At 34.6% G+C, this 14,772-nt stretch overlaps 1 protein-coding gene across 2 annotated transcripts; it reads right to left on the bottom strand.

Moving 5' to 3' along the window:
• Positions 1–145: 145 nt before the first annotated feature.
• On the bottom strand, positions 146–13,680 carry LOC141821778 (amine oxidase [copper-containing] zeta, peroxisomal-like). Of its 2 annotated transcripts, none has more exons than XM_074709138.1 (12): positions 13,180–13,680; positions 9,004–9,116; positions 8,605–8,910; positions 6,905–7,017; positions 6,478–6,808; positions 6,164–6,379; positions 5,844–6,080; positions 3,791–3,976; positions 2,138–2,278; positions 1,433–1,701; positions 1,183–1,264; positions 146–516 (listed from the first exon to the last, which is right to left on the bottom strand). In XM_074709138.1, exons 1-12 carry the CDS (start codon positions 13,403–13,405, stop codon positions 400–402), a joined length of 2,337 nt encoding a protein of 778 aa, XP_074565239.1. In that variant the 5' UTR covers positions 13,406–13,680; the 3' UTR covers positions 146–399. The 2 variants fall into 2 exon arrangements, with proteins under 2 accessions (XP_074565239.1, XP_074565240.1); XM_074709139.1 differs by having other exon boundaries at positions 9,004–9,113.
• Positions 13,681–14,772: the final 1,092 nt, after the last annotated feature.

Here is a 14,772-nt window from a genome sequence, read left to right as displayed (position 1 = left end):
CAAAGAGCTCCCGTCAATGAGAGATCCCGAAAAAAAATCGGACCACACATACTCTATGCATGAAGGAAGAATACCAGTTGAAACGTCAAAAGTCTTGTTATCCACCAAACTAGGATCCACAAATCATCTGAACAGTAAATGTGGTCTAAAGTATAAATATGATGATGAATATCAGATTGACACAGCCAAACATATGATTCGAAGATGAGATTAATGAGCCACACAAAGGATGATCAACCTGTTGTGATTTTGGAAGGCCAAGTCTACTAAAGCGATTAAACAAGTTTAAAGCAATCCATGATTATTCACAGACAGTTTTCTTAACTGTGCAAGGTTTTAAGTTTGAACAAAGCACAGAGATACTGAAGTTACATAGAGAAATTTACTCGACTTGTTCTGTCAGAGCTTGGCAAGAAGTGTGTTGTGCATCAACTTTGATGTTCCACTCTCTTTCTCCACCTCACTGACGCTGGGAGGCACATCGACAGCAGGGGAGCAATTGAAGAAACCATGAGGCTGCAAAAGTTTTGAACTGGCAATTAGTGATGGTAGAAGACAACCATCCCCTTTAAGACCAAAAAATTGTAGGTTGGTGACCTTAATTTCCATCCATCAATAGTTATAACACATACAGTGGATGCAAAGAGATAATCTACCAGGAAATTACACAGCTATAGCAAGCCGAGGAACTTCTTATCCAGCTCAATACTTTAATTATGAACTCGGAGTAAAGGCATTTTCACTTTATCGAAAAGCTAGGTAAACATTGTTTCAGTGGATGGTTAGTTTCAAGAAAACATTGGCCAAGTAACAAGAAGAGAAACGAAAATGATTTTTTTTTAAATGAATAAAGAAAGATGTAAAGTGCAAACTAGATTCACAGGATCTTTTGCTTAATGTAATTTTCTAGTAGCAGCGATGCTGATTGTCTAGATAACAAGACTGAAAAAATAAAAGATGAAGCAAACAACTACAGAATTCTAGTAATATTGAGCAAAGTTGACACCTAGTTATGAAAGCTTTTGCTTGTAGAAGGTGAAATCAGAAATACAAATAACAAAAGACTTCGTCGATAAAGGTGAAACATGACCAAGTCTGTTTCTATCAAAGCTATTTAATGTGAAATGAAGATGGCCAAGGTAATCATAAGGATCAGGAGATGTAAAGTAGAAGCAGCAATACCATGAGCATAAAACCAATGCGTTCAACAGGCATGACAGGCCAATCTTCCAACCTTGGGATGTGGGTGACTCCAAAGACATACCTGTAATCAAAACTCATCAGTAAGAAGAGTAGCCAACCTGCAGAACAAAATAACAACTCTCCCTAATCAAAGATCATGCATACTAGCCTGTCTCTAAGTAACAAAGTTTAAGAAATTTTTTTAATAATGTCAAGCCATACAAACAACAGAAGGTAGAAGGGAACTAACCAAAGGACAATGTCAGTTTCCTCAAGTGACCTATTCTTCTTAACCCAAGTAGCAAGTCCTTCATTTATACGCGGATTTTGATTAGGAAATTCTCCTCCTGGATACATCTCATCACGATTATATGGGGTAACCCAAAGGTTATGCTTTAGAAATGCAGCTCTTCTCAAAAATTTTGCCTCTGGACCAGCTAATGGAAGGCAATTGGGGCCAGGCATAAGCTTATAGCCAGTAGGTTGACCAGTTCGATTCACAGTCCTAGTGTTCCGTACCTGTAATTCCGAATAGAAGACATGCCAATTGTTTGATGTAAGAAAGGTAATCAAATATTAACTATAAAAAATCGTAAGTGGCAGAAAGCGGTCTCATTAAGATGTACCATAATCTATGAAATCTTTCATTCCCTAAATGCTATAAAAACTGAATGGAGCTATCTTGTTGATAACTGAGATGTTCTAAATAGCAACATCAACAAACAATGAACATAATTTACTGTCATCGCAGTTCAACTTGTACAGGCATTAGTTTCTTCATCTACTGTGATGATTGTTCTCATCTAAATAGAGTCCAAAAACTAAGTAATAATTTGATACTTGTAAATAATTTAGGACAAGTGACAGCGCCTCACATAGTATGCAGTTTTAAGCATTTAAAAAATTCAATAAGCGAATAAGGACATATCAATGTATAAAACAGTGAGGAATGTACAATCCAGTGCCGTGCAGAAGAAGGATTGATATCACGCATTGCCTGCAACTCAGATTTGAGAAGTTGTTCTTCAGCATAAAAGGCATTATTATGAATATTGTTGGGTCCAGGCTTTTCGACTTTGACATTTACCTCAACAACCTACAGGAAAGAGAATATATCATCCACACAATATCTAGTTTGTCATACCAAAAAAAATAGAATAATCTAATATGCTGATGAAAAAAAACAAACCATCAGGAAATGTATTTGGTATGACTGCCCCTATCATTTGTACTGTTTAAAACCAAGTGCACCAAAATTGTATATAGCTTTAGGAGTTTCTCAAAAGTAAAATTGTAGATATTTCATATAGAAAGATAAATATATGCACGTGTAGAGCTTAGAAATATACTAGAAACTATTCGTTATTAGAAATGAAATAGAGCATACATAGACAAACCGAGATTATGATTTTCCAACTACTAAATTCCAATATAATCATTTTAACCATTTGGATGCAGTAGTCTCATCGGTGGACAAGCAGTAATTATTCTGCATTACAACTAATATTATGGCAACAATTTCATACTGAAAAGTTGATCAGATAAATCAATATGTATGTCCCACTCAGCACTAACATAGAAAAAATAGGAAAGAACCTTGCAGAGATCGTGCCTCACCGCCATGTGATACGAAGGTTGAAGAAATCAGCTGCAGCAGCCTTACCACAGTTAAGCTTCTTGTCATTCCACAAATACCACATACGGCAGTATTCAAGACTTCTCTACATCAGACTTCATTTTTTAGCTCATGCATTCTACTAACTCTGAGGTTTTTTTTTTTTGCTTCATAACTTTGAAGAATGAATATCCATTGGTTGGGTTCCATCTTATAGCCACATATTTTGTTTTAGTTTTGAATTTTCTCTCCTCTAGAACCTGGGTCACAAGATAAGTCCTTTTCTTTCCTATAAACATTCTTCTCCCTCCCTCATAAATAGTAACACTGCTTAAACTTCCATGTGAACAAAATTTCTCGTACTTTACATGCTACTTAATCGGCTTCAGTTATTAGTTCACACCCATATAGATGCATTGCGTACATAGTATATATTGACAATATACTAAGTTAAATAGCAAAGCTTTGTGATGACAATAGGTACTGAACTCAACTAGTCCTATATTTGATAGGACCAACAAACAAGAGCCATCACTAAGCAATCTAAAATATTGTATGAAAACAATCACTATGTTATAAAGCTTACTTTCAATTTTCTTTTGTCCATCTCCTATTTCTATCCACTCATTCAATATTTCATATTTTCAGAAATTATAATACATAGGTCTATCTTACAAGTTATATCATTTATGAATCAGAATACTAGAACACATTCTTGGGTCTGAAAGTATACCAATTAAATAGTTGTCAGCTTTCATGCAACAACCAGAAAACTAACAGAAGTGAGACTACTCTCAGTTAATACAGTGGTCAGAAATACATACCGAGATGAATGTAAACCAAGAAGTTCAATAAAAATAAATTGAATATATGGTGCTTATTGTAACTTTAAGAGATGGTTAAAAAAACATGCATCAGTACTATAGAGAAATTTTGTAAAATCATATTAAAAATAAAGGAAGAAAATTGCAGATCAATGGAAAACAAAAAAACCTGATTGAAGGCTTCATTTGATTTACAGTCAACAGCCATATCCATACGAGCAACAAAGAAATGCTGATGAACTGGTGCATATAGTCCTGGAGCAATTGTTGTACCATATTTTCTTGATTCACCTGGTTGTAATGCTCCCAAACTTAAGATTCCAGTCAATTTTACTTCAGCCTCAATTTTACCATCCTGCATGAATTTGCAAGAGGGCTGTGATTTAAGATCAAATGATGTATTTCCATTGTTGAGTGAACTAAAAGAGAGAAACAAACAGCAGAATAACAAACTTTCTTCCAGCTTTGGTAAAAGAAAAATGAACAAAGAATTGTGGATGCCTACATCACTCTGAATGCAAATGGGGATAAAAGTTTGTTTTTACTTCACGTTCAAATCATTAATCAGCTCAGCAGCACTAACCATGTAAACATCTCCATGAATACCTATGGCATAATTTCTTTTTTATATTGTTATAGTTATCACAAGCAAAAAAAACTAGAGGTTATTTTCCAAGAGAGGTGCATTTTTGTTTTTTTGCAGGATTTCTGATGAGAAATATGCTCAGTGTAATTTATTAAACCTAATAATTGTAAATGCATTAGTTCAGAATACAGACTGTAGTTCACCAAAATATAACAAATTTGATAAGAGTTAACATAGCATCCATCAATAAACCATTGCAACAAATTTTATGGCCCAACAGGGAATGACCATATCTTTGTTTATGTTAAGTATTCTTTGGTCTTCCTCTACCCGTAACACTTTTAACTCTAGTTAACTCAATAATTCATCTGAAATCCAGTAGTCATCTTAACCTATTCATTCCATCAATATTGAGGAATAAACATTTGTTCTTATTTGAGGAACTTTTAGAACTGATCCTAGTATTCTACCCAGTGCATTACTTATGCACACACAAACCAAAATCCTAATCTGTTGTGTCATAAATGCTATTGTCCCAGTTATTTAAGTATTCTTTGATCTTCTTCTACCCTCAACACTGCAATTTTTCTTTTTCAACTGCAGTGTTCCCAACAAAATTTCTTTGAAGACAAATTAAAGAATCCTTGATGCAGAACCTTCAAGCCACTGTTAGCTTATTCCAAACTATTAATATGCTCCGTGTTAAGTAGCCAATGGACATGTATGTGAATGTTTCATTTAATGTTCATAGATTTACTGGCATTGTTTTGGATGCATGCATACACTCCATAAATGCAGAATCACATTAGTCCCCGTTGACCATCAAAAGGAGGTCAAGCCAGCACATTATAGCTATGCATATTATTCGTTCAGTGTGAGTGTAAAGCATTGTTGTCATTATTAGGTCTGTAAACAAACCAAACATTCATTAGCAAGGGATTTGGCTAGATGAGAGCTTGTTTATGCTTGTTCAACAAGGTCAACTAAATGAATAAATTTGAACAACTCAATAAACTAAATGAACAAACTTAAAACACATGTTCAACTCATTAATGTGCATAAACAACGATAAAAGTAGAGATTGAGAATTGTTCATGAAGAATATTCATGAACAATATCCATGAACAAAGCTTGTGAACCATGTTACTTAACAAAGCTCTTATCAAATCTATAAATAAACAAACAAAAAAATCAAAACAATTCAAACAATGTGTAATGTCAATCTCATTATCCAACCAAACAAACTTAAAAATGTAAAAGTTTCTTGATAACATCTAAACAAACCAAGCTCAAACCAAACTTGAGATGAAAAATATAAGTCAAGTCAAATCAAGCTTGAAAACCTATTTCAACAGCTTGGTTAGTTCTAGGTTTGATTGGCTCAGTCGCCCTTACCAAACAATTTTGAACAATATAAAGTTTGGTTAGAGCTCATTTATAGCCCTAGCCATTATAAAATGCTTCAAAAAAACATGAAATATCAAAGAAAAATCAGCCAACAAGCCAAAAGATGGCTAAGGAGATAAGGGCTAGGACATTCAGAAATTTATAATGCTGAAGTATCAGAAAGAAACAATCTCATCTCTCTAGCAACTACAAGTCTAGGACAATGAGTACAAGTTGTAAAATCAACTACCTGATAGAAGTGCCAGAAAAATCCATATTCATAGTTGGCCACTGTGCATATGAATGACACACTTAATCTTCGTGATCGCCTAACCTCTGCTAAGCCTGTCCTCCAATCTTGATGCTTCCATAAGATTCCATGATCTTCTTCATGCAAACATACACAATTCTCAATAGTTTCTACACCACCAGTATAGTTTGTAAAATGGGCATCAAAGTATTTGATGTAGCCCAAGCAGTCACATCCCTGGAATAACAAATAAATTATAAAGTAAAGCAAGAGCCATCAACAGATTATGAAACCAATTTTGTAAGGATAGTTTCTATAACCTTTTTGAGAGAATGTGCATTTTTTCCTAGGCCATCTTCACCAGCATCAAATGCATTCTTTCGGTAATGAGGTTCATTAGGATCTCCATAAGGCACTACCATCTCAACAAAACTTAATCTGTGTGCTATAGGTCTCCTTCCACGACTACCATCAATGTATGCCGCAGAATGTATCACCAATCCCTCCCTCGGGGTGAAGCCAATCCGGAAATTCCACTGTCAGCAACAGAAGAGAAGCTTATCAACTATAATGTTGGCAAAAAATTAAAGAGTCATAAACTGACTAGAATATATGTGATACAAGCACAAAGTACCTTCTGCCACTGCACAAAATAACCACTAATGCGAAAACTTGGACCTTCAGGTTGAAGAATATGTATAGGCTTCACATCACTTCGGTCAACACCTCCTCTTGTTTCTCCAGCAGTATAGTTCCTCAAAGGATCTGCTGGAGGTAGAGGGACTAATTTTCTGTCTTCAAATTCAATAACCACATTATTTTGAATATCCACAAGAACATAAATGCCCTCAACTGGACGTGCATAACCATTCTCCATTGGACAGTCACTCTCAGTTCTGCAAAATATTAATGGTTTTGCAAGTCTTCGACTAGGACCATCAGCATCGCTGTAGTAACCAACACACCTAGTCGCACAAGTCAATAGAAAATATAGTTAATTACAAGGAAACTAAAATAAGGTTATTCTCCCATTGTTTTTTAGCAATAATATCCTGGCTTACCAAGCATCAACCATTACAAGATCCATATCCTCCACCCCTCTCTTTCTCATTGCCTCTATGAATGAAGGATTACTTTTTACAGCAGCTTCACATTCTGCATATTCCATAGCATCCTACATTTGAATTTTGAATAACATTGGCTCATTAAAATCCAAGTTATAAGACAGAAAAAGCTGGTTCAGAACATGCAAGCAACCACACAATATCATGGCATAACAAAAGCCTACATATGTCAGTAGCAACTCCACTAACAAGTGAAAATGTGATAAGTTCACCTATTACCTATGGGCTATGCTTATTTGCTCATATTACCCTTTGTAAGGTCATCCATCCCAGTATTATTTACAAACTAGGCATCCATGGGGTCAAGAATAACAACACTAATTTATGAATTCTGAAAGAGTCAAGGTGAACCAGCTTTAAAAACCTTACAAATCATGAATGCCAACTTTATCTTACTTGTAACCTATCAATCTCCATCCATTGGTCATGGTTCGTGGCAAAGGCAGGGGCTCACTCTATCAAATCCAGGGTTCATTCTAGCAAGAGCCCAAACTGAGTTTCTCACTTTCAAGATTTTGGTAATCCATTCTGAATGACTTTGCAGTTGATTCTCAATGAGACATGAAATTTGGTTTAAAAACTATGAATCAGGAAATTTGCAGTTGCTGTTGAGCCATCTGTTTATGCACAACATGCGATAGTCAAATACATAGAGCAAGACTAGCCAAGAGCCACAAATCATCAAGAGCCAAAGTGTGCTTCCATTCACCGCCAAGCAAGACCTACAACATGCAATGCACAAAGACTTGCATGCACTATTTGGCATGCTAGCAGCTTACATATACTAGTATACTGGTCACAACATGCTAGCAGCTTGCATATACCGGTCACAAGATGCAAAAATCACAAATGAAGGAAAGACAGACAATACACATGTAGTGTAGAGATATCTAGGAATGGATGATCAGTCAGATGGTGAAATAAGGGAGAACGACAAATTTCAAATTATCAGATAAGTGACCCATTAACTAATAGTAAGTCAATGCAACTGTCATTGTGTAGTCAGGGCAATGAGGATCGAATTGTCTCATTCCACAGCACAAATGGAAATTATTACACAACTCTGTCATCGCTCAAATGACAAACCTTGATGGAAATAAGGTTGCTCTAGAGCATCCTGGTTACAATCAGTTCATCAGTACAACAAACTTCTGGGCCAGGTCAGGCATGAGCATTGCAGAAAAGTAGGCCAGATCAATCCCTGCATGCACCTGCCAGGCCCTGCACGCACATTGGAAAGGCCTTTATTATTACAGCTTGTAGCACTAACAGAGACAGTTGAAACGAACTTTTATGTGATGCTTACTTTTCTACACAAAATGATGAGTAGAAAAGATTTTCCACCAAACAGTTAAGTTAATACTCTATATTAGCCTTTTTTTTCCTTTTTAAAATGTTGGTTGCACTTATGTCTGCAAAGAAGGTTACTTGGTTTGAGTTTCCAATGCTTCTGCAGCTCACTGTCCATGTTTTATAAAACTTGGTAGTTTAAAAGTTGCAGTCAGAAACTTAAGAAAGTTAATGAAGCATAAAAAAAAGTTACGGCTGGGCAACCTGTTGGGTTCATAAGAAAGTTGTAGCCATCACCTACTATTGAAATAAAGAATGCATCAAGGTAACATCTAAAAAACACATACCATAGGTGGTTGGACATCAGGAACAACTTCAGATGAGATGACTTTTCCTCTGTGATGGCCACCTCGAGTTGCTGCATGCACTTCTGATAGTTCAACAATCCAAATGCTTGTCTCATTTGACTTTTTGTTATATACAACAAGCCGTGCCCTCCTAGGAGGAAGCTTACTGGGGATGACAGGAGAGCCTTTAGTTCGGGGCAGTAATGAAGGTTGAAATGGAGGGAAGTAATAAGCATCAGCCAGTGCAACAATATTTTTCTCTGGTTCCAACAGTACAACTTCGATGAACCGCATACTATCTCTCACCTGACAGCAAAAGTTCAATTCTTAATGCCAAATAATCCATCTAAAGCAAATATTTATCAACCAAACAGATAATCTAAATAATATAATGCAAACCTCTGGAGTTGCTCCAGCAGCTCGAACTGTTGCCACTGCAACAGATATTTCAGCAGCAGATAATGGATCCAGAGGGTGTCTTGTCTGAGCCCGCATCATAACTGGAATTCCTGCTGTTAGACCAATGGACATCTATGAATCAAACTAAGGATAAAAGATGAGGAACCAATTATCATGAGCAAGAGAAATATGCATACAGGTGGAACAAGACTCAACATGAAGCAAGCAACGAAGGAAAATTCTAACAAATAGCAATAAAAAAATCAAGAAAAGTTTGTATCTAAGATAACCAAATGAAGCATTTCACTGGATTTGTCAACACACATCCCAGGAATTACAAGAGGTATGACTTGGCAGGATTAAGATCATACAGGTCAGGAGAAACAACTGCAACTTTCAAATCACAAACAAACAACCAGAAGAAGAATTTTCTTGGCTTATCCAATGGCATCCCACTGCAAGACTTAACTTTCGGGTCCAATCAGTAAATTGCTCACTTACTCGGATATAAAACATCTTGTAAATGAACAAGGGCATTGGACTTTCCTTCTTCCAAAGAAACATTTGTGAAAGGAACTGATGCTCCATAGTTCACATTGTTAAAATTCTTCAGTGTCTTACCATCTTGGACGGGGGCACTCTGATGGCATTTCCATCACCACAAGAAAAATCACACAGGCTGGATCAACTAGGAAAACTAATTGTTCGCAGCATACACAATGCTAGGCTTGCAGAAAAAGCTTAAATAATTATTCAAAGAAGAGGTTATGGGTTCCCCAGCTTCAGGAAGTTAACGTTGTTTATTTTTTACATCATTTTAAATTTTTTTACAGCCTTGTCAAAAGCTACAGCCAAAGAAGATGAATATGTAATAGGTTATACGACGGAGACAAAAAGTACAGAGGGAGTTTCATATAGTTTCATATGGAACACATGCCAACTTTGTTGTATTTTGAAGTCAAAATAAAAATCATTGAATAAGCATAAGAAAAAATATGAAGTTATTTATATACTTGTATTCTCAGTACAGGAGATAGTAGATACAATGATTAAGAAAAAATTAATATTTTATATATACAAGAAACAAAATGGACAGGAGAGAAGACAAGATGATAGAGAATTCAAATTTTAAGTTATGGTACACATAAATGAGTAAAATAAAAAATGGAATAGTATTGTTGTTTATAGTTCGTTAAAGAATGAAATGGTAGGAGTAGTTAGAAAGAGGAATAGTATTATAGCTCTTAAAATAGTGGTGGCGAAAGAAACTATTAATATAATTAATATATATGCACCTCAAGTAGGGTTAGATGAATACACGACTCAAATATATATGCCCAATATAAGCTAGTAGTATTGGATATACGCCTCAAATATAGTATCAATAGAAGGAAAATATGCACAACTCATAAAATTAAATAATGAAAGTTAAAAGATGGGAAACAAATCAAATTTAAAGAGAGGGTAAAAGTACAAGTATTAAGAGAAATATATGATGACTCGAATACCATATGGGATAAGATGTTATCAAAGTTAAAAATAATAATCAAAAATATACTCGATGAGTCAAAAGGACGTGACCACTAAGTAAAGAATCTTAGTGGTGAAATGAAAAAGTACAAAGTGAAGGAAAACAAACAACTTATAAGGTATTATATACTTGTAAGGACGAGAAACATTTTTAAAAAATATACAGTAGTCAAAAAAGAAACCAAAAAAACAATGAATGAAACTAAGAATGAAATTTTTGAACACTTATATCGAAAATTGAATACAAAAAAATTATTTATTGAATAATTAAAGTAAGAGAGAGAAAGATAAGAAATCTTATTCAAATAAGAAATATTAAAAATGAATGTAATAGAGTACTAGTAAATAATGAGGAAATAAAAGAGCGATGGAAGAGCTATTTTCATCAACTTTTTAATGAATATTTAGCTGACCAACTTAACTTAGGTAATTTAAGTAGGTCAAATAAATATAGAAATTTAAATTTTAATCGTAGAATTGAAATTTCATAAGTAGAACAAGCTTTAAATGGGATGTAAAATGAAAAAATAATTGGACCATATGATATTTTGATAGAAATATGGATGTGTATAAAGAAACAAGGTATTTAATGACTTACAAAGTTATTCAACCTGATATTGAAAATTAAAAAATATTCGATTAATGGAGGGTAAATACTTTAGTTCTCTTATATAAGAATAAAGGAGATGCACAAAATTATGTAAATTATAGGAGTATTAAACTAATAAGTCATACCATAAAATTTTAAAAAATAATAATAAAAAAACTAAGAAGGAGACCACAGTAATCGAAAATTAATTTGGATTTATGTCAGAAAGGTCGATAATAAAAGCTTATACATCTTCTCGTACAACTAATTAAAAAGCATCAAGAACAGATTTACATATGTCATTCATCGATCTAGAAAAATTTATTATAGAGTACCAAGAAAAATTATATAAAGAATTTTAAAAAAGAAAAGCGTTAGCATAATGTATATTGAATTAATTAAGGATATGTATGAGGATGTAATGATAAGAGTGAAAAACTTCAGACAAATTAACTGAAGTGTTTTCTATACAAATATGGTTACATCAAATATTAGCGCTAAGTCCCTATCTTTTTACATTAATCATGGACAAACTGACTAGACACATCTAAGATACGATACCACAGCATGTTGTTTACAGATGATATTATTTTGATAGATGAAACACATGAATGAGTAAATATTATACTCGAATATTAACGGAAAACACTAGAAGTGAAAGATTTTAGATTTAGTAGAATAAAGACAAAATATATAAAATTTAAGTTTAGTAATATTTGATGTAGTGAGACAGTTGTTAAAATAAGAGATGATGAGTTATTTGTAACTATAATTTTAAATACTTAGGATCATTTTTGCAAAAGGATGGAGGGATTAAGAGTCTTACATAGAATACAAACAAAATGGTTGAAATGGAGGAAAACATCAGGTGTTCTATGTGATCGTAAAATACTTTTAAAACTTAAAGAAAAACTTTACAAAACAATAATTAGACCTACTATGTTAAGTGAAATTAGATGTTGGGCTATAACTCGAGCACATGAACAGAAGATGAGAGTTGCAAAGATAAGGATGTTAAGGTGGATGCGTGGACATACAAAGATAGACAGGATAAAAAAAATATATTAAAAATAAAATCGAGATTGCACGCTATTGAAGAAAAAACTCAAGGAAACACGTTTAAGATGGTACAGACATATAGTTAGACGACTAATAAATATTTCAATTAGACAGTGTGAAACTATAACAAATATGCGCATCAAACAAGGAAGATTAAAAAAGACTTGATCAGCAATAATAAAATAAAATAAAATTTATTTAAATATAAAAGATGATGTAATGGGCGATAGAATCCAATGACATAGAAAGATCCCTATAACCGACCCCATCTAGTGGGATAGAGTTTGATTATTGTTGTTGTTCTCAATACAGATGTTGTGAACATCAAGCTACTGGGATTTTATAATTGTAAATACAACTAGTTACAGATGCATCTAGCATAACTACTCAGCCTTAGAATGAAACTAAAGGTACAACTGGCATATTATATTATCAACTAGTCGTCAATTTATAATATACTGTCAGCTCATTTAACTTTGAAAGAGATTTGTGAATATCTGAGGCTGCTAGTTTAGCAAACGGAAGGATGATCCAAGCATAACCTACAATCATATAGTGGAAAATCCTATTTCCGCTTTGAATATGCCGTCTGACTGGTCTGTTTCATTGTTTGGCATGTTGTTCCATAGTCATCCATTACTAGATAACCACCATAAAATCAATGGTATCATCCTCCTCTTGGCATATCATCTTTCTCGGAATTATCAGCAAAACTCCTATCAAAAAGTACCTAATCAATAAATTATAAACTCAAGAGGGCCACCAATGTTTCTGGTGCCTTTCCCCCGTGGCACTGTATTGTTCAAGGACACGTTTTTCTTGCATAACTATGCGAGATGGAGTCCCATCCCACTATTCATGAAAGTTAATGGAACTTTGTCATCTTCTTTCACACTGCTCTCCCTCTCCTCAGCATCAGCACAGTAAGAGTCCAAACAACAAAAAGTAAGAGCACGTAACAAGAGGGAAGTTTCCGAGGGAAAAAAAAAGCAGATCACCTTTCGAGGACGTCGGCACAGAAGGGGTCTCCTGGATATCCTCCACCGGAGCAATCAGCGAGGCTACGACCTCGATGGGCGGCACCTCGGCGCGCTTCTCGCGATCCGGCTCCGACGCCCATTTTCGTCGGACGGGACGAGAGACGGCTCCTCCTCCTTTGGCGCCGACGACATGGGATTCGTCAGCGTGGCAGAAAGGCGTCTCTTTTTCCTGAGTTGCGGCCATTGTAGTGGGTTGGCAAGCGCTCCGAATCCTCCGTAGTATCCCTCCTCGCTGCTACTGCAATCTGACATGCAGCGCGCCTCCGTGGCCGTCCTCTCGCTCGATCCCTGCCGTTCCCCGCCCTCCCCTTGACTCTCTTCGAGGCCCAAGACGTGGTTTGAGGTGGAAGAGGAAGCCACAAAACTCGAAATTATAGAAAGATGGAGAGATATGTCTCTTTCCAAAGGAGGAGAAGGAGGATTTGGAAATCGGCAGGGTTTTTTTTGGAGGTTGCAGAATTTGAGGGCAGAGGAAGAATGGGAAGGGGAGCGGTGGAGCGGATTTATAAAGCTGGCGAAGCGGTACGAGGTAGCTTACAACGACCGGAGACCTCGAGAGAACGCAGCAAATAAATAAATAAATAAATAAATAAATAGTGTGGAGGTAGCCGTACTTATTTGGTGGCCTATAAAAAAAAATTAAAAGCATATCATCACTTTAGACATGCCAGCAAATAAGGTATTTATTTTCACAATTAATTAGAGAGATTAAAATTAATTATGATATATTATATTAATTTTTCTGATAAAAAATAATTAGTCTTTAAAATTAATTATTCATATTTTTTAATTTATTTGGATTGAATTTACTTTTAAAATTAATCGATTTAAAAAATTAAATATTTAAATTATTAAAAAATAATTAAAAAAGAGAAAAGAGAAAATAAAGCCAATAAGGTAAATTTATTTTAATTTTTCATTGCCAATAAGGTAAATTTATTAATAAGCAAATTAAAATTAATATAGAATTTCTACCAAATAAAGCCACCTTGTTTTGCTCCCTCCCTCTTGCAAGTTGCAATTAACATTGATTTAACAACATCGAGTGTCACTTTAATTATAATTTCTTTGATTGTTCCTCTTATATATTTTTTTATAACTTAGATGTTCTTTTTATAACTTAGTTGTTCAAATCTTAGAGAACGAGAATTTTTTTTTAATCTAGAAATTAATTTTTAAAATATTATTTAATAAGATTCATTTTGATCCTCGAGTATTTAACAATTGCTCTACACTCCCAAAAAACACATTGTTCCTCCTATACTTGAACTGATCTCTCGCTGATGTCTCAAAATATAAGGGGTGTTTGGTTTAAGGTTCCCCAGATATAAATGTTCCGTTGAGTTCTCAAAATTTATATAATGAACAGATGATGGGTGTTTGGGTTTAGATGATGAATATACATATGAAGTTGGGGTAATCAAAAATTGGGGGTTGGCAAAAAAGACATGTGGAGGTCCTTTTTGCCAACCTGAAAGTTCAAATTACACATCTACCCTTGTGAAAAATATATAAGGATTTTTTTAATTTTCTTAATAAGGGTAAATAAGT

This window comes from Curcuma longa, chromosome 2, assembly GCF_044706935.1.
Source record: "Curcuma longa cultivar G26 ecotype Majalengka, Jawa Barat chromosome 2, ITB_CL_G26_1.1, whole genome shotgun sequence".
In the NCBI taxonomy this organism is placed as follows: Eukaryota; Viridiplantae; Streptophyta; class Magnoliopsida; order Zingiberales; family Zingiberaceae; genus Curcuma; species Curcuma longa.
The sequence above is the reverse complement of the archived record's forward strand: the minus strand, read 5'-3'. Positions and strand labels throughout refer to the sequence as shown.

Bases quoted from the DNA above. Each gene is read 5' to 3' on its own strand.
- LOC141821778 (XM_074709138.1), bottom strand. From the start codon at position 13,405: ATGGCCGCAACTCAGGAAAAAGAGACGCCTTTCTGCCACGCTGACGAA. The intron at 9,117-13,179 runs GTGATCTGCTTT...TTGGTCTAACAG, and splicing joins TGTGCCGACGTCCTCGAAAG to CAGGAATTCCAGTTATGATG. The intron at 517-1,182 runs GTATTGCTGCTT...AAACTTTTGCAG, and splicing joins GCATTGGTTTTATGCTCATG to CCTCATGGTTTCTTCAATTG.